This window comes from Musca vetustissima, unplaced genomic scaffold (assembly GCF_032173495.1).
Source record: "Musca vetustissima isolate MV318-11 ecotype Yass unplaced genomic scaffold, APGP_CSIRO_Mvet_v1 utg5566, whole genome shotgun sequence".
Lineage (NCBI taxonomy): Eukaryota > Metazoa > Arthropoda > Insecta > Diptera > Muscidae > Musca > Musca vetustissima.
The window spans coordinates 42649-65849 of NW_026877757.1; the positions used below are offsets into that span (position 1 = coordinate 42649).

The window sequence follows — 23201 nt, forward strand, 5'->3', positions numbered from 1 at the left end:
TACTGCAAGTTCTCTCGAGAGATTTTAACATTGATAATCGATCTGGACTTTTGTCATGGTAAAATTTCGATAGGAAAATTTGAATCTAAAAATTGAGGAAAGTTACTTTTTAGAATGGACAGAAAATTCGGTTCAATTGCCTCGTAAACCAGAAACGGCTTCAAAAATCTAAACATCTATATTACTATTTGGTATCAGAATGTAACGAGGGTTTAATACAAAGTTAACTTGTTTATATACTGATAGCCTTGGTTTTGACTACAATAGATTTTCAATGGAGCACACAAAAACACGAATGTTCTTTAAAAAATCCACTTTAGCTGACATTAATTCAATTACAGAATCCTAGTTCAGTTTTATAGGCGTTTCCGTTAAGAATTTCATCGAAATTTGACAATATATTATCATATTGAATGTCAGATTGGCAACGATCGATAGTATTTTAGTATTTCCTGAAACTTGGCTTAAAACATCAGTGTTTTTCTAAGTTCAAAAATATCAAATATCTTTGTTGTATTAGTTTGGCTGTAGGCTTTTTAAAGTAAAAATCGTTTTTAATTTTGATTTTTAATATTTATTGTTTCCAATATTTCGATTGGATTCTCCAATCATCCTCAGGGAACTACAATTACATATATTTTAACAGATTGAAAAAACAATGACAATATGTATATAAACTTACTTGAAGAAAGTTATGTTGTCTTTAAGTCAACGTTCTTGCTTCAACTAAAGTCTAACAGATTTGTATTTGTTTACTGTGTGTCTCCCTTACATTTAATGCGGTATATATACCGCATTAAATGTAAGGGAGACAAGTCCAACGTATGCCAAAAGGTATATGTTGGCACTACTAAGACTAAATTAAAGACAAGAATATCCGCACATAAATCGGATCAAAAAGCTCTTTACAAACCCATAGAGCAAAAAACAGCTCTTGCAGCACACTGCACAAAAACCGGACATACCCCAGATTTTAATGACATAAAAATTCTAACTCATGAAAGTAATTATCAAAAAAGGTTTACTCTTGAGATGTTGCACATAATCAACACTCCACTTGACACTCGACTCAATTATAAAACCGACACAGACAATTGCGCTCAAATCTATAGACACACAGTAAACAAATACAAATCTGTTAGACTTTAGTTGAAGCAAGAACGTTGACTTAAAGACAACATAACTTTCTTCAAGTAAGTTTATATACATATTGTCATTGTTTTTTTCAATCTGTTAAAATATATGTAATTGTAGTTCCCTGAGGATGATTGGAGAATCCAATCGAAATATTGGAAACAATAAATATTAAAAATCAAAAATACCGCATTAAATGTAAGGGAGACAAGTCCAACGTATGCCAAAAGGTATATGTTGGCACTACTAAGACTAAATTAAAGACAAGAATATCCGCACATAAATCGGATCAAAAAGCTCTTTACAAACCCATAGAGCAAAAAACAGCTCTTGCAGCACACTGCACAAAAACCGGACATACCCCAGATTTTAATGACATAAAAATTCTAACTCAAGAAAGTAATTATCAAAAAAGGTTTACTCTTGAGATGTTGCACATAATCAACACTCCACTTGACACTCGACTCAATTATAAAACCGACACAGACAATTGCGCTCAAATCTATAGACACACAGTAAACAAATACAAATCTGTTAGACTTTAGTTGAAGCAAGAACGTTGACTTAAAGACAACATAACTTTCCTCAAGTAAGTTTATATACATATTGTCATTGTTTTTTCAATCTGTTAAAATATATGTAATTGTAGTTCCCTGAGGATGATTGGAGAATCCAATCGAAATATTGGAAACAATAAATATTAAAAATCAAAAAAACTAATACAACAAAGATAAACAAAACTAGGCAAACGATACCAATTCAAATATCAAATATTTAGATCATTTAACTGATATAGAATTTGTCGGTATATCCATTGAATAGGGTAAATTTGCAATACAACCCATAATTAATAAATTGAATGAGTCGCATCGTATAATAGTTCTTGGCGATTGTAATATGCCATCATTTGACATCTGATATGAATTTAAACCACTTTACTTCTGAAATTATTAATCGATTTTGTGGTATTAATCTCCAACAAATAAATAATATAGTAAATAATCATGACAAAATCCTTGTAAAGCATACAACATATCTTCATTTAATTAGAATACCTCCTATTGTATTCCTGAAGATAATTATAACCCTACTTTATGTATATCTATGATACATGATTATTTAATTTCCGGCAAATCCTCGTCAAACTCATTAAAACTACTTTTAACTATAAAAAAAACTTGAGCAAACTCAACTCACTTATCCCATCTGTATTGGGATAAGTGAGTATATTGGCAAGTATAAAAAACTCATAGTCTATAGACCATGCTAACTATTCTGTTGCTAGATCGAAATATACTATAGAATCCCGAAGGTTGTATAATATTTGCCTAAACAAGACTAAGGATAATTTTAAATCCAATCCAAAGCCATTTTATGAATTCGTTAATGTAAAAGAAAAGTTTCTTCTAAGACTACAATTTTAAAATTCAGAAACCAAGAATTATTGAAAAACTCCAAAAATTGCAGATTGTTTTGCATATTTGTTTGCCACTACTTATTCAAATACTACTTATCAGATTAAAGATCCATATACGTATGAACTATCAAAGATAGATCAAATATTTATACCCTTCTTACAAAGTCGAGAGGTCTCTAAAAATCTACGTAGTTTAAAGCATATTAAATGTCCTGGCCTAGATGGCATACTGGTAGTCTAACAAATGTCTGTCAAATTAGAGAGGAATTGCAAAATAAAAAAGTTAATTACTACTAAAAACTCCAAAAATTGCAGATTGTTTTGCATATTTGTTTGCCACTACTTATTCAAATACTTCTTATCTGATTAAAGATCCATATACGTATGAACTATCAAAGATAGATCAAATATTTATACCCTTCTTACAAAGTCGAGAGGTCTCTAAAAATCTACGTAGTTTAAAGCATATTAAATGTCCTGGCCTAGATGGCATACTGGTAGTCTAACAAATGTCTGTCAAATTAGAGAGGAATTGCAAAATAAAAAAGTTAATTACTACTAAAAACTCCAAAAATTGCAGATTGTTTTGCATATTTGTTTGCCACTACTTATTCAAATACTACTTATCAGATTAAAGATCCATATACGTATGAACTATCAAAGATAGATCAAATATTTATACCCTTCTTACAAAGTCGAGAGGTCTCTAAAAATCTACGTAGTTTAAAGAATATTAAATGTCCTGGCCTAGATGGCATACTGGTAGTCTAACAAATGTCTGTCAAATTAGAGAGGAATTGCAAAATAAAAAAGTTAATTACTACTAAAAACTCCAAAAATTGCAGATTGTTTTGCATATTTGTTTGCCACTACTTATTCAAATACTACTTATCAGATTAAAGATCCATATACGTATGAACTATCAAAGATAGATCAAATATTTATACCCTTCTTACAAAGTCGAGAGGTCTCTAAAAATCTACGTAGTTTAAAGCATATTAAATGTCCTGGCCTAGATGGCATACTGGTAGTCTAACAAATGTCTGTCAAATTAGAGAGGAATTGCAAAATAAAAAAGTTAATTACTACTGTAATTTCACACAAAATTCAATACTTGATAAGACCCTATCAACATAGTTTTCGTAGTGGTCTTTCAACTATTACTAATCTCCCTGTAGGAAATGTCTACAGTAATTCAGTATTGACTTACTATTGACATTGTCACCAATACTGTTGACCGACTATACCCTACACAATGCATTTTATTATTGACATTTAATATGTGCTTGTCATTGAGAATGAACTAGTGACATGGTCAGTAGTAAGTCAGTAGTTTTTAGATATAGACACAGCGTCACAAATGTGGACACGGTCAGTAGTAAGTCAATAATTTGTAGATATAGACAAAAGGTCACATATGTCACTTGCAATTTTTTTATAATTTCTTTTACTAAAAATTTTTTCTTCGACAATTCATTAAATTAATTATCCAATTACCATTTATATTTTTAAACTCGCGAAATATGCCGCAAACATATTGTTACGAATATAAATTTAGATGAAGTCCGTTAATTTAAGAATTTGAATTGTAACGTAAATTTGTACTACGCAGTTTATTTGAATAACTTCACAACAACAACTACTGTATAGATTTTTCTACATCCTTCCATTTCCTCTTTCATTTTCTATTTTGTTATTGTCGTACAATTCTTGTTAAACGTCATTCCTCTTTCTTTGTTATTCCCTCGCCTGTATATGTGTTGTTGTTATTGTAAGTTTGTTTACTCAAGTTTGTTGTTGTTACTGTTCACTCAGTAAGTTTGTTGTTGTTATTGTTACTCAATGTGTTTGTTGCATTGGTAGATTGTTCGTGATCTAGGTGTTACCAGATCGTCTAGAAACTTCTGTAGCGACAGGCAGGGCTCATATAAATAGAGGGAATGGAAAGGCAGTGAGTCAGTTGTGAATCAGATCGCGAATTGAGACCGTCGTGTAAAGTAAAGTGCAAAGTAAAGTTGTGTGAATAAAATCATTGTAATAATCGTAATCCGAAAGAACCTGCGTTTTATTTGGTACGAATTGTATCGGGAAATAAAACAACGTCTACACGGGATTTAGTAAAACCCAAGAACGTAACAATTGGTGTCGGAAGTGAGATTACGATAATACTACGATGAAGTTCAAGGATCTACGAGTGGAAGTGGAAGTGGCAACAAGGCTGAGCTACAAAAACGTCTGTTGGATGAGTTCGGGCGCCGTGGTATGAACATCGATACATATGAGTTTGACAGTAAGGATGAAGTGGATTTATCGGAAATTAGCGAATCCAACGGTGGGGAAGCCTCGTCAGTAGCTGCCAGGGGTGACGATTTAAGAGAAATGCTGGCTAAAATGTTTGAGGAAAATTACAGAAGGAGCGAGGAAAATTCGAGAAGAATGATGGATAAACTCGAGAACATTACAGAAGTTATTGGAAGGAGAGTGGAAACCGTGGAGGTCCAAATAAAAGAGTTGGATAAGAAAGTGCAGTCGGTTGACGAGAAGATTCTGTCTGTGGATGAGAAATTTCTGGTCCACGACCACAGGGTTACGAATCTGGAGAAGAAAATATCAGAACTGGAAATTAAGGGTGGTCCGGTGCGAGTTCCTGATAACACACTAAAAATCAAACCTCCTGTATTCGACGGCTCTACGTCATTCAATGTTTTCAAGTTACAGTTCGAGACAGTGGCTTCTAGAAATTCGTGGAACGACAGCGACAAAGCGGTTGCACTACTTCTGGCATTGAAGGGCAGTGCTGCTGATGTTATACAGAGTATTCCTGTCGCTTCTAGAAACAACTATGAAGATGTTATTGCTGCACTGGAACGTAAGTACGGTGGCGAACATAAACAAAACATCTACCTTATGGAATTAAGGGGAAGAGTGCAGAGGGCAAACGAGACGTTGCAAGACTTTGCAGCTGAGGTGGAACGTTTGGTGCTAATGGCGTATCCAGGAGAGAATCACCCATTGGTGGACCGTATGAAAATCGAAACCTTTGTGAATGGCATACGTGACCCTGAGATTAAATGTGCAACATATGCGTCACCAAAAACGTCATTTGCCGAAACCGTGTCGTTTGCCCTTGCCCAAGAGACGGCAAGAATAATTGTTAAGCCCCAGACCCACAAGATTCGCCAACTGGAGACCGAAAGTTTCGAACCCAAATCTCTCGTTAACTCGATCGAGGACGCCATGAGGCGGGTAATAGAACAAACAAAGTTTGTAGGGATGACTAAGCACAGGGTTAGATGCTACAACTGCGATAAAGCAGGTCATATTGCGCGCGAATGCAGAGCTAAGCGCAAACGATCCAGGTCATCGTCACCACCCCCAACGAAAGATGGTAGAAGAATGGCTCAACAGTCCACCAATGAGTCACCGTTAAACAGAATCGAGCACAGAGAAGGCGGAAAACACGGTAATGCTGATGCCCTGTCTCGTCGGCCATGCAAGGTAGAATACAGCCACTGCTCAAAGGCTGAGTGCAAAGAGAATATCGTGGATGTCCGACGATTGCAGTTTGAGTCGGGAGAAGATTGGTCGACGGAACAACGAAGAGATCCCATTCTGGGCAAAGTAATTTCGGCCATTGAAACGGGCAAGCGACCTAGTCGTAAAGAAATTACCTCCGAAAGCCCTCTTTTAAAATCCTATTGGGCCCAGTGGGACAGTCTACTTATAAAAGATGGCTGCCTATATCGCAAATGGGAAAGTGAGGACGGTAAATCTCACCGGAACTTGATCGTCGTCCCAGACTCCAAAATAAGAGATGTCTTGTCGGAGTTTCACGATGGGCCAAGTGGAGGACATCTTGGCATAGCAAAGACCGCTGAAAAGGTAAAGCAGAGATTCTACTGGGTCGGCTGTCAAAAATCCATTGCCGACTGGATCGCCAATTGTGAAAGGTGCATAAAAGCTAAAGGTCCAACACGGAAGAGTCGAGGCTACATGCAGCAGTATAATTCAGGAGCCCCTTTTGAAAGAATCGCAATGGATGTAGCTGGACCGTTCCCCACAAGCGACTCTGGAAACCGGTATGTCTTAGTGGTCATGGATTACTTCAGTAAATGGCCGGAGGTTTATGCTATCCCAAATCAAGAAGCCAGGACAATTGTGGATGTGTTCAGCAAAAATTGGATTTGTCGCTATGGTGTTCCATCTGAGGTTCATTCCGATCAGGGTAGGAATTTTGAATCAGCGATCTTCAAGGAAATGTGTTAGAGAGGAATTGCAAAATAAAAAAGTTAATTACTACTGTAATTTCACACAAAATTCAATACTTGATAAGACCCTATCAACATAGTTTTCGTAGTGGTCTTTCAACTATTACTAATCTCCCTGTAGGAAATGTCTACAGTAATTCAGTATTGACTTACTATTGACATTGTCACCAATACTGTTGACCGACTATACCCTACACAATGCATTTTATTATTGACATTTAATATGTGCTTGTCATTGAGAATGAACTAGTGACATGGTCAGTAGTAAGTCAGTAGTTTTTAGATATAGACACAGCGTCACAAATGTGGACACGGTCAGTAGTAAGTCAATAATTTGTAGATATAGACAAAAGGTCACATATGTCACTTGCAATTTTTTTATAATTTCTTTTACTAAAAATTTTTTCTTCGACAATTCATTAAATTAATTATCCAATTACCATTTATATTTTTAAACTCGCGAAATATGCCGCAAACATATTGTTACGAATATAAATTTAGATGAAGTCCGTTAATTTAAGAATTTGAATTGTAACGTAAATTTGTACTACGCAGTTTATTTGAATAACTTCACAACAACAACTACTGTATAGATTTTTCTACATCCTTCCATTTCCTCTTTCATTTTCTATTTTGTTATTGTCGTACAATTCTTGTTAAACGTCATTCCTCTTTCTTTGTTATTCCCTCGCCTGTATATGTGTTGTTGTTATTGTAAGTTTGTTTACTCAAGTTTGTTGTTGTTACTGTTCACTCAGTAAGTTTGTTGTTGTTATTGTTACTCAATGTGTTTGTTGCATTGGTAGATTGTTCGTGATCTAGGTGTTACCAGATCGTCTAGAAACTTCTGTAGCGACAGGCAGGGCTCATATAAATAGAGGGAATGGAAAGGCAGTGAGTCAGTTGTGAATCAGATCGCGAATTGAGACCGTCGTGTAAAGTAAAGTGCAAAGTAAAGTTGTGTGAATAAAATCATTGTAATAATCGTAATCCGAAAGAACCTGCGTTTTATTTGGTACGAATTGTATCGGGAAATAAAACAACGTCTACACGGGATTTAGTAAAACCCAAGAACGTAACAATTGGTGTCGGAAGTGAGATTACGATAATACTACGATGAAGTTCAAGGATCTACGAGTGGAAGACTTGAAGAAGGAGCTCAATAAATTGGAATTGTCCTCTACTGGCAACAAGGCTGAGCTACAAAAACGTCTGTTGGATGAGTTCGGGCGCCGTGGTATGAACATCGATACATATGAGTTTGACAGTAAGGATGAAGTGGATTTATCGGAAATTAGCGAATCCAACGGTGGGGAAGCCTCGTCAGTAGCTGCCAGGGGTGACGATTTAAGAGAAATGCTGGCTAAAATGTTTGAGGAAAATTACAGAAGGAGCGAGGAAAATTCGAGAAGAATGATGGATAAACTCGAGAACATTACAGAAGTTATTGGAAGGAGAGTGGAAACCGTGGAGGTCCAAATAAAAGAGTTGGATAAGAAAGTGCAGTCGGTTGACGAGAAGATTCTGTCTGTGGATGAGAAATTTCTGGTCCACGACCACAGGGTTACGAATCTGGAGAAGAAAATATCAGAACTGGAAATTAAGGGTGGTCCGGTGCGAGTTCCTGATAACACACTAAAAATCAAACCTCCTGTATTCGACGGCTCTACGTCATTCAATGTTTTCAAGTTACAGTTCGAGACAGTGGCTTCTAGAAATTCGTGGAACGACAGCGACAAAGCGGTTGCACTACTTCTGGCATTGAAGGGCAGTGCTGCTGATGTTATACAGAGTATTCCTGTCGCTTCTAGAAACAACTATGAAGATGTTATTGCTGCACTGGAACGTAAGTACGGTGGCGAACATAAACAAAACATCTACCTTATGGAATTAAGGGGAAGAGTGCAGAGGGCAAACGAGACGTTGCAAGACTTTGCAGCTGAGGTGGAACGTTTGGTGCTAATGGCGTATCCAGGAGAGAATCACCCATTGGTGGACCGTATGAAAATCGAAACCTTTGTGAATGGCATACGTGACCCTGAGATTAAATGTGCAACATATGCGTCACCAAAAACGTCATTTGCCGAAACCGTGTCGTTTGCCCTTGCCCAAGAGACGGCAAGAATAATTGTTAAGCCCCAGACCCACAAGATTCGCCAACTGGAGACCGAAAGTTTCGAACCCAAATCTCTCGTTAACTCGATCGAGGACGCCATGAGGCGGGTAATAGAACAAACAAAGTTTGTAGGGATGACTAAGCACAGGGTTAGATGCTACAACTGCGATAAAGCAGGTCATATTGCGCGCGAATGCAGAGCTAAGCGCAAACGATCCAGGTCATCGTCACCACCCCCAACGAAAGATGGTAGAAGAATGGCTCAACAGTCCACCAATGAGTCACCGTTAAACAGAATCGAGCACAGAGAAGGCGGAAAACACGGTAATGCTGATGCCCTGTCTCGTCGGCCATGCAAGGTAGAATACAGCCACTGCTCAAAGGCTGAGTGCAAAGAGAATATCGTGGATGTCCGACGATTGCAGTTTGAGTCGGGAGAAGATTGGTCGACGGAACAACGAAGAGATCCCATTCTGGGCAAAGTAATTTCGGCCATTGAAACGGGCAAGCGACCTAGTCGTAAAGAAATTACCTCCGAAAGCCCTCTTTTAAAATCCTATTGGGCCCAGTGGGACAGTCTACTTATAAAAGATGGCTGCCTATATCGCAAATGGGAAAGTGAGGACGGTAAATCTCACCGGAACTTGATCGTCGTCCCAGACTCCAAAATAAGAGATGTCTTGTCGGAGTTTCACGATGGGCCAAGTGGAGGACATCTTGGCATAGCAAAGACCGCTGAAAAGGTAAAGCAGAGATTCTACTGGGTCGGCTGTCAAAAATCCATTGCCGACTGGATCGCCAATTGTGAAAGGTGCATAAAAGCTAAAGGTCCAACACGGAAGAGTCGAGGCTACATGCAGCAGTATAATTCAGGAGCCCCTTTTGAAAGAATCGCAATGGATGTAGCTGGACCGTTCCCCACAAGCGACTCTGGAAACCGGTATGTCTTAGTGGTCATGGATTACTTCAGTAAATGGCCGGAGGTTTATGCTATCCCAAATCAAGAAGCCAGGACAATTGTGGATGTGTTCAGCAAAAATTGGATTTGTCGCTATGGTGTTCCATCTGAGGTTCATTCCGATCAGGGTAGGAATTTTGAATCAGCGATCTTCAAGGAAATGTGTGACTCCTACGGAATTAAGAAAACCAGAACGACGCCCCTACATCCACAATCAGATGGCATGGTGGAAAGATTCAATCGCACCCTTGAAGAACACCTACGGAAAGTGGTGGACAGTGGCCAACGAGACTGGGATGAGCATATTCCAAAGTTTTTATTGGCTTATAGATCGGCCATCCATGATTCCACATCCCGGACCCCAGCCAAAGTTCTGTTCGGAAATGAATTAAAGCTACCTGGCGATTTGATATTCGGTGCTACCCCAAACGACGATGTGAACCAAGATGAAGACAGCCAAAACTCTTTTAGTAAAGTCCACGATGCAGTCCGACATCGAATAAAAATGGTTAGCGACCGCATGAAGGCAAGGTACGGTCGAGCGGCAAATACCGATGGGTTTCAAGAAGGGCAACTGGTACTATTGTTCAACCCACAACGAAAGAAAGGACTATGCCCCAAATTGCAAACGCACTGGGAAGGACCCTACAGGATTGTCACGAAAATAAATGACGTCGTTTATCGCATCCAGAGGAGCGACAGTCCCAGGTCGAAGATGAAAGTTGTACATTTGGAGCGGCTGACCCCCTACGGAACGGGAACTGTGCCTATTCGGGACGAACAGGCTTAAGCGGGGGGCAATGTTACGAATATAAATTTAGATGAAGTCCGTTAATTTAAGAATTTGAATTGTAACGTAAATTTGTACTACGCAGTTTATTTGAATAACTTCACAACAACAACTACTGTATAGATTTTTCTACATCCTTCCATTTCCTCTTTCATTTTCTATTTTGTTATTGTCGTACAATTCTTGTTAAACGTCATTCCTCTTTCTTTGTTATTCCCTCGCCTGTATATGTGTTGTTGTTATTGTAAGTTTGTTTACTCAAGTTTGTTGTTGTTACTGTTCACTCAGTAAGTTTGTTGTTGTTATTGTTACTCAATGTGTTTGTTGCATTGGTAGATTGTTCGTGATCTAGGTGTTACCAGATCGTCTAGAAACTTCTGTAGCGACAGGCAGGGCTCATATAAATAGAGGGAATGGAAAGGCAGTGAGTCAGTTGTGAATCAGATCGCGAATTGAGACCGTCGTGTAAAGTAAAGTGCAAAGTAAAGTTGTGTGAATAAAATCATTGTAATAATCGTAATCCGAAAGAACCTGCGTTTTATTTGGTACGAATTGTATCGGGAAATAAAACAACGTCTACACGGGATTTAGTAAAACCCAAGAACGTAACAATATTTCTAATTAAAGAAAAATAAGAAGAAGCATAACCATGCTCAGTGGGCTGTTAATATAACAAATGCTTCTTCTAATTACATGATATGTAGACAAGTTCAAGGCAGATATACAAGGTAGCCGCATCGGCGAATTTCTACAACAAACATCGGTTGTTGTATTTTGATATGTCAAAAATATTTTGCCAAAATAAACATATTGATAAGATTTTTTACACAAATTCTTGTAGAAAATGTTAATAAAAGTATTGCCAAACAAGCTCTTCGAAATTCGGAGATTTTCATTCATAATTTTGTTTTTTAATTTTTTGGTTCAACATTACAACAACATTTTTGACATTTATTTGCACCAACAGCTGGGCCGATGCGGCTACCTTATTAAATATACCTTGGACAAGTTGTAGAAAATATGGAGACATGACGCCACAATAGTAGACAATGGCGATACAACACCCCACATTTCCTTCAGGGCTTATACACTTTACGTCTGCTGTAATAAGTTCCGTTCCAGAACCTAAAAGAATCTACTCATTTTACATGTTTTGCAACTTTTTAATCGAAAACCGTTCCTCAACCGACAAAACTGGTAAAACATTGACTTAAATTTAAGGAAGCATAAAACAAAATGGTGTTCTCTTTGAAAACTTTTTACTCGAGAAATTTGGTCGAGTAAAAATGTTAAACAGGAATGCCTACTTCTGATTGGCTGTTATGTTGATTTTGAAGTATTGCCATCTAATTTTGGCATATTTACTAGATTTGCGTTCCCGAACTTTTCAAATTATTTTGTACTCTGAGAGCAATTTTGAAATGTTTCCCTTTTACTAGATTTACTATTAAAAAAGTACGGGAACAGAACAATAATGCTCAGCGTAAACAAACGGATACAATTTATACAGACTTTAGTAAAGCTTCTGATAGGGTTAACCATGAACTTTTACTTTATAAATTAAATCATATTGACTTTAGTATAGATTTAGTAAGTTGGATATTATCTAACTTACACAACTAGTTTTATTTAAGGGTTGTCTATCAAAATCACCTAGGCCCGATTCTATTTCTTTTGTTTGTAAATGATTTGCCAATTCCAAAATGCTAATGTATGCTGACGATGTCATGTTGTTCATTACCAATCATTCTGAAAAGCAAGCTAATTTACACCAGCATCATTTAAATAGCCTATTTCAATGGTGCAGCTTAAATTGTATGGACTAGAATTTAAAAAAAAAATCTATATCATTAGACAAGGTACAAAGAGCCGCCTCGATTTTAGTTACAGGACCCAGAAGGAGTACGCCACAAGCAGCTCTGAACGCAATGCTGAACTTTAACCCTCTGGGCCTCAGCATTAAGTGCCAGGACGCGCGCAGCGTCCTAAGTCTGCATGAACAAAACATATGGCGAAACTGTACCTTTGGGCATGGTAGTATATTGAACGAACCAGGTATGACATTGGACCAACACGTTAAACTAAGCGACTATATATCACCAATCCTGAGATTTCCTAGTAGAGACGACTGGAACCAAAGTAACCCTCTTGTGGACGGTCTGGCCTTCTATACAGATGGATCCAGGATAGAAGAAGGTACAGGGGCGGGCGTCTACTGTGAAAGTCTAGGCCTTGAGTTAACCTACAAGCTGGATTGTAGTGTTCTCCAAGCTGAAATCTTCGCGATTTGGAAGTTTGGAAGGCAAGTGATAAAAAGTCTTGATTCAGAGGTCGTTGAACCGGTGACTATCTTTGTGGATAGTCAAGCGGCTCTTAAAGCCATCAAATCTTGTTATATCTAGACCTCGGATTTTTGCATATTTTTAATGCTTTATCCGATTGGACTCAAATTTTGTATTTAGTTGTTTCATGCTTTAATTGATCGATATTTGGGGTCATGTCAAAAATATGCAAAATATGCAAAAAATATGCAAAAATATGCAAAATATGCACGGTATGCTAAGTCGATATGCGATAAATATATGCAAAAAATATACAAAATATGCATTGTCGATATGCAAAAATATGCAAAATATGCAAAAATATGTAAAATATGCAAAAATATGCAAAATATGCTAGGTCGATATGCAATAAATATGCATCAAATATGCAAAATATATGCTAAAATATGCAAAAATATGCAAAATATATGCAAAATATGCAAAAATATGCAAAATATGCCAAAATATGCAAAATATGCAAAAATATGCAAAAATATGCAAAATATTCACAATATGCAAAATATGCAAAAATATGCAAAATATGCAAAAAATATGCAAAAATATGCAAAATATGCAAAAATATGCAAAATATTCAAAATATGCAAAATATATGCAAACATATGCAAAATATATGCAAACATATGCAAAATATTCAAAATATGCAAAATATATGCAAAATATGCAAACATATGCAAAATGTGCAAAATATGTAAAAATATGCACGGTATGCTAGGTCGCAATATTAAAGATAGAACTTTGAAATTTTGCACCTATATTATTATTACTCCTAGGATGTTTGGTATTGCAAATGGGATATATCGGTCCACGTTTTAGTATATCGCCATATAACGGTTATATATGTTTGCATGTTTTATACATATATTTAGCAAATTTTGCATAATGCCCCAAAACTCTAACAGTTGAACCATGAAACGCATACATACAAAATTAGATTTCTATAGGTTAAAAATAAAGAAAGCACACAAATTCGAAAACTACCATGAAAAATCTTTTTTTTTTTTATTAGAATAATTGCATATGTGAAATATGTTGCTCATATTTGCACATATTTTGCATATTTTTGCCTATATTTTTCATATTTTTTGCATATTTCTCGCATATCGACCTAGCATACCGTGCATATTTTTTGCATATTTTGCATATTATTCGCATATATTTTGCATATGTTTGCATATTTTTGCATCTTTTGCATATGTTTGCATATATTTTGCATATTTTGCATATGTTTGCATATTTTTGCATATTTTGCATATATTTGGCATATTTTGAATATTTTGCATATGTTTGCATATTTTGCATATATGTTTGCATATTTTGCATATATTTTGCATATTTTACATATATTTTGCATATTTTACATATTTTTGCATATTTTACATATGTTTGCATATTTTACATATGTTTGCATATTTTGAATATTTTTGCATATTTTGCATATGTTTGCATATTTTGCATATATTTTGCATATGTTTGCATATTTTGCATATTTTACATATTTTTGCATATTTTACATATGTTTGGATATTTTGCATATATTTTGAATATTTTGCATATGTTTGCATATTTTGCATATTTTTTGCATATTTTATGCATATCGACGTAGCATATTTTGCATATTTTTTGCATATCTCGTGCATATGCAAAATATGCAAAAAATTAAAAAATATGAACCCTTCAAATAATTCTAAATCCTTTGAAACGAATTTGTGTCCAATCAGAATTTCGATATCTTCATTATTAAAAAATATGCAAAATCCGAGGTCTAGTAATGAAAGAGCGAATCTAGCTACTTTGAGGCATTCTTCGACGAAAGAGCCTATGAACTTTGGCACAACGAACCTAGGCGCAACGAGTCAAGATCCACTTGGCCGACTCTGTCTACCAAAAGAACTCACTCACTGTTGAGCCTGAGCAAAGCTGAAATTACGGTAATGACAGGAATCATTATTGGCCACTGCAATATCAGGGCTTTTACAAGTAAATGGGATCTTGATACATTTGATTACTGTAGGGTTTAATTATCCGAGGAAATTTACAAATGTCTTCGTATGCAATATTTTTTTGCCCCATCATGTGGTTCAATTAAGCGGGGAAACCAATTAACCGAATTTATGCAGAAACAATTTTTACTTTTTGAACTGAGAGGTTTATATTGGAATAGTAGTTTTGTGTTGCCATCTTACACCAACAGGTTAAAGATAATTCGAATGCCTACATTAAAAAATAGACGTATTATGTTGAATACTAGGATTACCTAGTTTCTTCTGTTAGAATAAATGTTCCTGTCCGATCTAATAGACACTATCAACTCTTATATGTAGACTACCATCGCACGAATTACTCTGTGGTGGAACCACTGCGTATTGACTTTAACTCTGGATACTCTAATGTAGATTTTTGCATGATAGAATCTAATATTATTGTATTTTAAATGAGTAGTAAAACTTCATAACAAACTGGATGTTGAAGTAGATTCTGTAGCTGATTTTCTATTCCACTCTCAAATCCCATAATGATGCGGATCATGGTGTGTACGCGATCGAAATTCACATCTGACTGCCGGCATATTTACATAGATACCTACCTTGTTCTTTGTTTTTATTTACATTATTATTCTTCTTCGTCATTTGGGCAACCTTCTGCATTCTTAGTTGATCGTATTCATTCAGTTTTTTATTACGAATTGCCAGTATTGGCTCTTTTTGGAATTTATATTTGTTTGTTGTTACGTCAATACTAAATCCACAGCGGCGAAATAAGCCCCATAGCTAATAAATGAAATGAAATATGTATTAACAAGGAATTACAAATTATGTTTGTTTTTATTGTTTTACATTCTCCTGGTGATCCTTAAAACGATTAGTCCATTGCGCAGTTAAATATTGGCGAAATTCCTTTTGTATATTTTTTTCACTACAAGACCAATTATTGTGTGGTCCCAGCATGTTGCATTGGTACAGCTTAAATACGAAATTGCCAATAAATTCGATATCTAAAATAAGGAAAATTATGAATAAATAAAATAAATCAAGATTTTAATATCATCCGTGTGCTGTGTCACAACAAACACACCTTGTGTTGTGAATGGTTGTTCATTTATTTTTGTATTTTTCAAACTTTTTTCCAAGCAGTACATTACGGGATCGTCCATTTTACTCATCTTGCAATTGAAATCCGGCAAAAATTTTAGAAAAAAATATTCACTACTGTAATGGTTTGTCTAGTAGTTCAATCTCATTTATATGCACAAACTAATAATGTTAAATATGTACATATGTATGTCTGCGACGAAAACTATTTGCTTTTGCTTATTAGGCTGACGTCAGAGTGCAAGCGAGAAGCGATGCGATACTACATGCTATAATAGTTCATGCTACTTCAATGCTATAGTATGTCAGAGTGAGTGCTATAGAGAGCAAAGCGTGTTGTTGGTTTATATCGCCTATTTCTGTTGTAAACTGGTGTTTATTGACTCAAGAAGGATTCCGACGAAGAATTTTTCATATCACAAAATATTTTCAAAGTAATTTTTTAAAGAAAATTCATGAAATGAACAAATATTTCTGCATCGATTTCCCTTATTTTTTCCAAATTATTTTATTATTATTTAATTAAATTTGCACTTGAGTCCACAAAAATCCCGACAGATTGGTCCACGCCATTAAAATTCGATAAGATGCAAAAGAACGATGCCAAAAACCGATCAATAACGGTAAATAAAAATAATAAACAAAGAAACTCAAACAGAGCCAAAGCGAGCTCTTGCTATAAACCATTGCACAACACGCTTTATCGCTTGCACTCGCTTTGTCTCGCTTGTAGCGTAGCATCCACTCTGACAGCTTTTGCGCTATGCCATAAGAAAACACACGCAGAGGTTTATAGCGTCGTCTAGCGGCATATCATAGCATCGCTTCTCGCGCGCACTCTGACGTCAGCCTTAAACAAGTTGCTTAGCAGAGCTATGATTCTGTACTGTTGATTTCAAAGCAGCAACAAGACTGCTGATCAACGAAATTTAACGATGTACGTTGCCGTGTGGGAAATGGACATGCCTCATATATATATACATAAATATATGTATATTAGGGACTTCCCCGAAATGAATTTGAAAATAATGAATACTTTTAACAAATTGCATCACTTTGTATACATCTCTGTTAACAGGGTGATCCCGACAAATACATTTTCCGGGCATACAAGTTTTTAATACTGGGTCTGTTCGAAAACTTTTCATGCAAACATTATTTTGCAACTTATTTAATTCACTGATTTTTTCTTTTGAAGTAAACACATGTATTGCATTGGAGAAGATTGAACTACACCTTTACCTTAAAATATGGTTTTCCGACCCAGCTTAATCAATTGTGAGATCTGACAATTTTTAATAGATGGTATAAATGGTATAAATATGTGTGTATGAGTCTGTTAATTATTTATTTAGTATTGCATTTTAATCGCTTTACCCTGCGTCTATAAACGACATTACAGTCGAAGACAATTGAATTTTGTGCATTACGCGTCTAGTTAATTTGAAAAATAATTCTGAAGTCATGAATGAAAATATTAATTTTATTACAATAGAATAATAGATTTTATCAATTTCTTTTATGAAGAATCCATTTCGGTCCTTACTTGCACAAAATAAAATTAAGAAAACAATCAATTTGCTTAAGAACAATTTTTTTGTTTGTATAAAAAACATAACAGCTGATTAAATATCAGCTGATGGTACAAGAAAATTCTTACTGTGTAAGTAATAGGTTCGTTCGTTTATTCAATAATTTGTACAAATTATTACAAAATGTTGTTCGCTTACCCAAAAGTCCATTAAAAGAGAGCGAAATGAGAGAACAGATATTTGCAAATTCTTACAAGGAAACATTTACTCAGTAAGAATTTTCTTGTACCATCAGCTGATAATTAATCAGCGGTTTTGTTATGTTTTGTAAACTAATAACAAAATTGTTCTCAATGAAATATATTGTTTTGTGAAATTCATTTTCAATTTGTATAATTAAACATTAAAATGGATGAAGAAATCGAAAGTATTTATAAACAACATCAATTTTTCGCTGTTATCAATTTTTGTTTGTTGTTTTAATAAGCTGTGTCGATACAATCTAAAGTCGCAATTTGCAGCCTTTTTAATGCCCTGTATCTCTGTTTGCAACTTTTTAAGCTTTGTGCGACTTTTCTTCTCTATTTTTGTTAAGTTGTTTTTCCATTTTTATATATAAATTCAAACTAATTTGTGAGGCTTTTCCAGGATCTGGCGCAGAGTGAAAATCTGGTAAATTTGCAGGACCTAAAGTCGCATTTGTATGGTCCAATAATGTCATTGTCCATTGGCTTCAGTCATTCACACAGTACGCTGTATAACACTTTATATGCGATGGGAAGAAGAGTTATACGGCGTTTACATTATAACTTTTTACCTGGTTAACCTTCTCTATTAAGATTTATTTGACATATATACAATTGAATTAATAATTTAAACCCACTGGGTTAACGAAATCAGTTAAAATGTAAACGCCGTATTATTTCCGTACAGTTGGCACATATTGTCTTGCCTTCTTTTTTTCTGCACAGAATGCTGAGGTTCCAATCGTTGGGCATGCATTCCTATAGCCAAATTGTACTAATCAGCTGTTGCATGCTCCTGACTGATCTGACCACCGGTCTTGAATAGTTCGGCTGGTAATCCGTCGGCACCTGCTGCTTTATTGTTCTTCATCCGATTAATTGCCACATCTTGGCTAGGTGGTAAATTGGGTAACAACCGGAAAATTGATGTTGTTTATAAATACTTATGGTTTCTTCATCCATTTTAATGTTTAATAATTAAATATCAAAATTGAATTCACAAAACTATCAATTTGTTTGAGAACAATTTTGTTGTTTGTTTACAAAACATAACAAAACAAGCTGACTAAATATCAGCTGATGGTACAAGGAAATTCTTACAGAATAAATGTTTCCTTGTAAGAATTTGCAATTTTCTCTCTTGAGAAGGAAAAATTCGTATTTACTCGGCTGCTGACTTGATCCGTCTGTCGCACATCCTTGCACCTAGTACGTCATAGTCGAAGAACTAGGCATTACTTCAATAAATATATTTTCAATAGTTTTTGATAGAAGCGACAACGAGAATGTCTATTGGGGATATAATGACTTAATTAATATTTGTTTCTTCTTCTTTCTATCCTTATTTTATTAAACGGCATCTACATTAGAACTTTTTACTGGATTAACCTGGTTTGTGAGGATTTATTTGACATATATGCAAAGGGATTGACAATTGAAACCCACTGGGTTAACGAATACGGATAAAAGTAAACGTAGCATAATATTTATTAATTGGGCAATATTAAATATTTTTATTCTTAATAATTTCTTTTGAATAATCACAGGATATTTTACTTTTATAAATGCATTTCTGTTAGATTTCTATTATATCTATTTTGCATGGTTGCAATGCAGTGGAATATACCAATCACTCATACAACAAGGGACCAGTGAGAACAAAACGATTCCGAATAATGTTTTGTACAAATTACCGGAATTCTACTGCATTCGTTGAGCGATTTCTTATTCATGTTTCCATTGGGGTTTACGTTTTTCCACAAAACTTTTAAGGCCTTCTTGAGAATCGCCGAGGGCAAGATTTTCCGTCATTTTCTAAATCAAAGCAAAATATATACATCGAATTATATTAAAAAATAACAACAACAATTTATACTCTACCTCAGCACCAAGCTTGTAGGCCTCTTCAATTGGTACATTTAATTGTTTATAGAAGAAGTCCTTGCCCAAAGCAATAACCGAACGGCTTTTATGTTTAATGGCATCCGTAATATGGTCAACTTCTTTATCCAAATCTTTTTCGGGGACGACACGACTTACCAGGCCTAAAACAGAAATTCAATTAAGGTTAAAAAAAAGTTAAAATACCATATATCAAATGCTGACCTGCTGTATACGCTTCCTGAGCTGTCAAAGGTAAGCCCGTCATTACCATATATGCCGCCTGTGTCCTGGGCATAACACGTGATATAGCTATACCCGGTGTAGAACAAAATACACCAAAATTAGCACCAGGTGTTGAAAATTTACTATTTTCCGAAGCAACAATCAAATCACAGGAGGCAACCAATTGACAACCAGCCGCTGCTGCCAAACCGTTAACTTTGGCTATAACCGGAACTGGTGCCTTATAAATATTCATTATGATTTCACTTAATTTATTGAAAATTTGTGTTTGATATTCGACACCACCTTTCTCGGGTAGCAATTCTTTGAGATTATGACCCGCGGACCACACTGGACCTTTTGCCGTTAATACAATGGCACGTAAATCTTTATTTTGCCATTCGGCGGTTAAATCCTCCAGAATGGCATTCATCATGTCCATTGATAGGGAATTACGTGTCTTTGGTTCGTTCAGACATATTTCACGGACACCATCACATTGTGTAACTTGGGTGAAACCATTACCAGCAGCAGCACACACAGTTGTGGTGTGGAAAGAAGATCTACTAAGGCCGTTTGTGGCAGTCTACAAAATAATAACAATAATAGATAATAAAGTAATCAGGAATTATTATAGATATATATTATTTTTTTCTTACTTTTGTTAAAAATCTCAAAGTGTTCATCAACATCATCTTGGAACTTTTTCCTTATCATAATTGGCAACAGGTGTTGGGAATATTTAAAATCATCTGTTTTGCAGAAAATAAAATGTCAAGCACAAGTCAACTCTGATTTTTAGGTTATGAATCAATTTGACTGTTAAATTTAAATGCGTTTAATTATTTAAATTTTGTTTCGAATATATTTGCAGTGCTTAGGCTACGTTTACATTTAACCGGATTTCGTTAACCCAGTGGGTTTCAATTTTCAATTCCATTGCATATATGTCAAATAAATCCTCATAGAGTAGGTTAACCCCGTAAAAAGTTGTAATGTATATGTCGTTTTATATGTGGGAATCGTCCTAGATAATATTGGTTTGATAAAGGTCATAGGGATGTCATCTTAATCCAATGATGATCACTGGATCTATAATTGAGTCTCTACATATAATAAACTCGGACCGGGAAATTTCTCTTCACCTTTCCAGATCACAATACAATCGTTCAGTGGTTTATTCGAGCAATAAATTACTTTCGGAACATCAATAAAGATCCTAGCGAATAGCAAATAAAAACAATAACCTACAAAACAGTTAAATCCGTAAATACGTCTACGGACAATTTCTCTAGATATACCTATTACACTGCCCCTTCAGAGCCAATTCGTGGGAACTGTCGCTGAACATAGCCTTACTAACATAAGGGGGGTTTGAATGGCAAAGTCTAAAGGAATCTGAATAATAATATAAACTAATAAAATTATGTAGAGAGCATAAGACTTCTATCAATACCTATATAGGTTTATTTCAAAAACTCTGCATTGTTCCAAGATTGTACGTGCATTTCGATCCAGGCCATCGAGCTTGATGTTAATTGCAGCCAACCTATGTATCAATTGATGGCACTGCCAAACCTCCTACTTTGGTAAGATCCGCTAGATTTACAGTGAAATAACGATAACTAGATGTAATGAGGAACCCGAATGTATAACCTCAAAATCTATTTGGCGGTAATCTACAATCGTATAACTAAAACATTGATTTCTATTGGTAGGAAATAGCTAAAGATACCTGAAAGGATTATCCATCTCTTTTCAAAATGGGTAATGCAAGTATTAAGAGGAGACAGAAACGATCAAACAACTATTCTGTCGATGTCAAATGCTTTAAAACAGAAGATATCAAATGTTTGGTAGATAGAAGATAGACTTATTAGTCTATTTTTCCAACATATACCACAAAAAACATTTACAGCTCTACCAAAAACTTGCTACTATAGTATAACAATAGGTTCGTTCGTTTACTTCCCCAATAACATTTACTCAGTAAGAATTTGCAGAAATTAAAATACGAATTTTTGGTTTCAAGGGAGAAAATTGCAAAAAGTAAACGATCAACATTCCAGTAAAAAGATTGTATCGACACAGCTGATTAAAACAACAAACAATTTGGCGCATACAAAAAAGCAGCATTTTTGTTAGAAAAATGGAAATATGCATTTCATAGTATTTTCTACTCGATTTTGGAATAAATGACAAACTTTCAAACTTTTTTCGCCTTTTTAAACACAACAACATGTTGCTAACAATTTTTTTTCCGAGGGCTCTAATTTCAGAATTTTTTCCGAGCTTTCTGATTTTTTTTTTAGAAATTTGCCAATTTCTCTAAAATTTTCTTAGTAATTGGATCGAATTTCTTTCTGATTTCCTTCAGAATTTCTGCACATTTTGCCGAAAATCGTATGAAATTCGGAAGAAAATATCCCAAACGGAGAATAGACTCTCTATATAAATCCGTGTACCGGTTTTGCATTCTTTTATATTTTCAATTGTTGTTCAGAAGTGGAAGCAAAAGCGTGCATGAGTTGGATACAAGCGTTAAAAAGTGTTTACAAATAAAAAGCGATTTTAAATTCTGTATGTCGATTGGCATATTTTCAATAAATTAAACAAAATATATTTTCTAAAGCTGAACATTGCTTTCAAGATTTAACCATGGTTTTTACATCTTATATTTATATGTTTTAGGGGCAGGGAACTTCAAAATATTTATAAATATAAATTATTTAGAAATTTTTGCCACTGAACACATGATATGCGTACATTTCGAAGGTGGATATTTTCATTTAAATTTTGAAAGCTGAATGTTGTCAAAAGAAAAATTATAAAAAATTGGAATTATATATCTGCATGAGACTACCTTGTGTAATTATGCCATGAAGTTTATTTAAAAAAAGTTACAGGTCATTTTGCAATTTCAGTTGCTTTAGTTTTGACCATCACTGTATATATATTTATGTATAGTGTAAATATATAATTAAATCATTACCATTAATTTGCATTAAAAAATATCTGAAAAATTGTGTACTAACAAAATTTATATGTGTATTTGGGTATCTAAATAAAACCACACAGTTTGTATTAAATTATTGTTAAATGGAATACGATGAATACATTCAACGTGAACATTGGACTTCCTATAGAATAGTATGAATTATATTTTCAGATGGGTACGAACATTATTATTTAACAAACTAGCTA

At 35.0% G+C, this 23201-nt stretch overlaps 1 protein-coding gene across 1 annotated transcript; it reads right to left on the bottom strand.

Annotated features, from left to right (window-relative positions):
* Positions 1 to 19606: 19606 nt before the first annotated feature.
* Positions 19607 to 20692, bottom strand: LOC133322439 (enoyl-CoA hydratase domain-containing protein 3, mitochondrial-like). The gene is made up of 4 exons (XM_061531437.1): positions 20657 to 20692; positions 19998 to 20583; positions 19773 to 19936; positions 19607 to 19706 (listed from the first exon to the last, which is right to left on the bottom strand). The coding sequence occupies exons 1-4, from the start codon at positions 20690 to 20692 to the stop codon at positions 19617 to 19619; spliced, it is 876 nt and encodes a 291-aa protein (XP_061387421.1). The 3' UTR covers positions 19607 to 19616.
* Positions 20693 to 23201: the final 2509 nt, after the last annotated feature.

Excerpts from the sequence above, each read along its gene's own strand:
- LOC133322439 (XM_061531437.1), bottom strand. The coding sequence starts at position 20,692 with ATGATGTTGATGAACACTTTGAGATTTTTAACAAAA. Across the intron at positions 20,584-20,656 it reads CTTTGAGATTTTTAACAAAA|ACTGCCACAAACGGCCTTAG; the intron begins GTAAGAAAAAAA and ends ATTATTTTGTAG. Across the intron at positions 19,937-19,997 it reads TCAGGAAGCGTATACAGCAG|GCCTGGTAAGTCGTGTCGTC; the intron begins GTCAGCATTTGA and ends TTTCTGTTTTAG.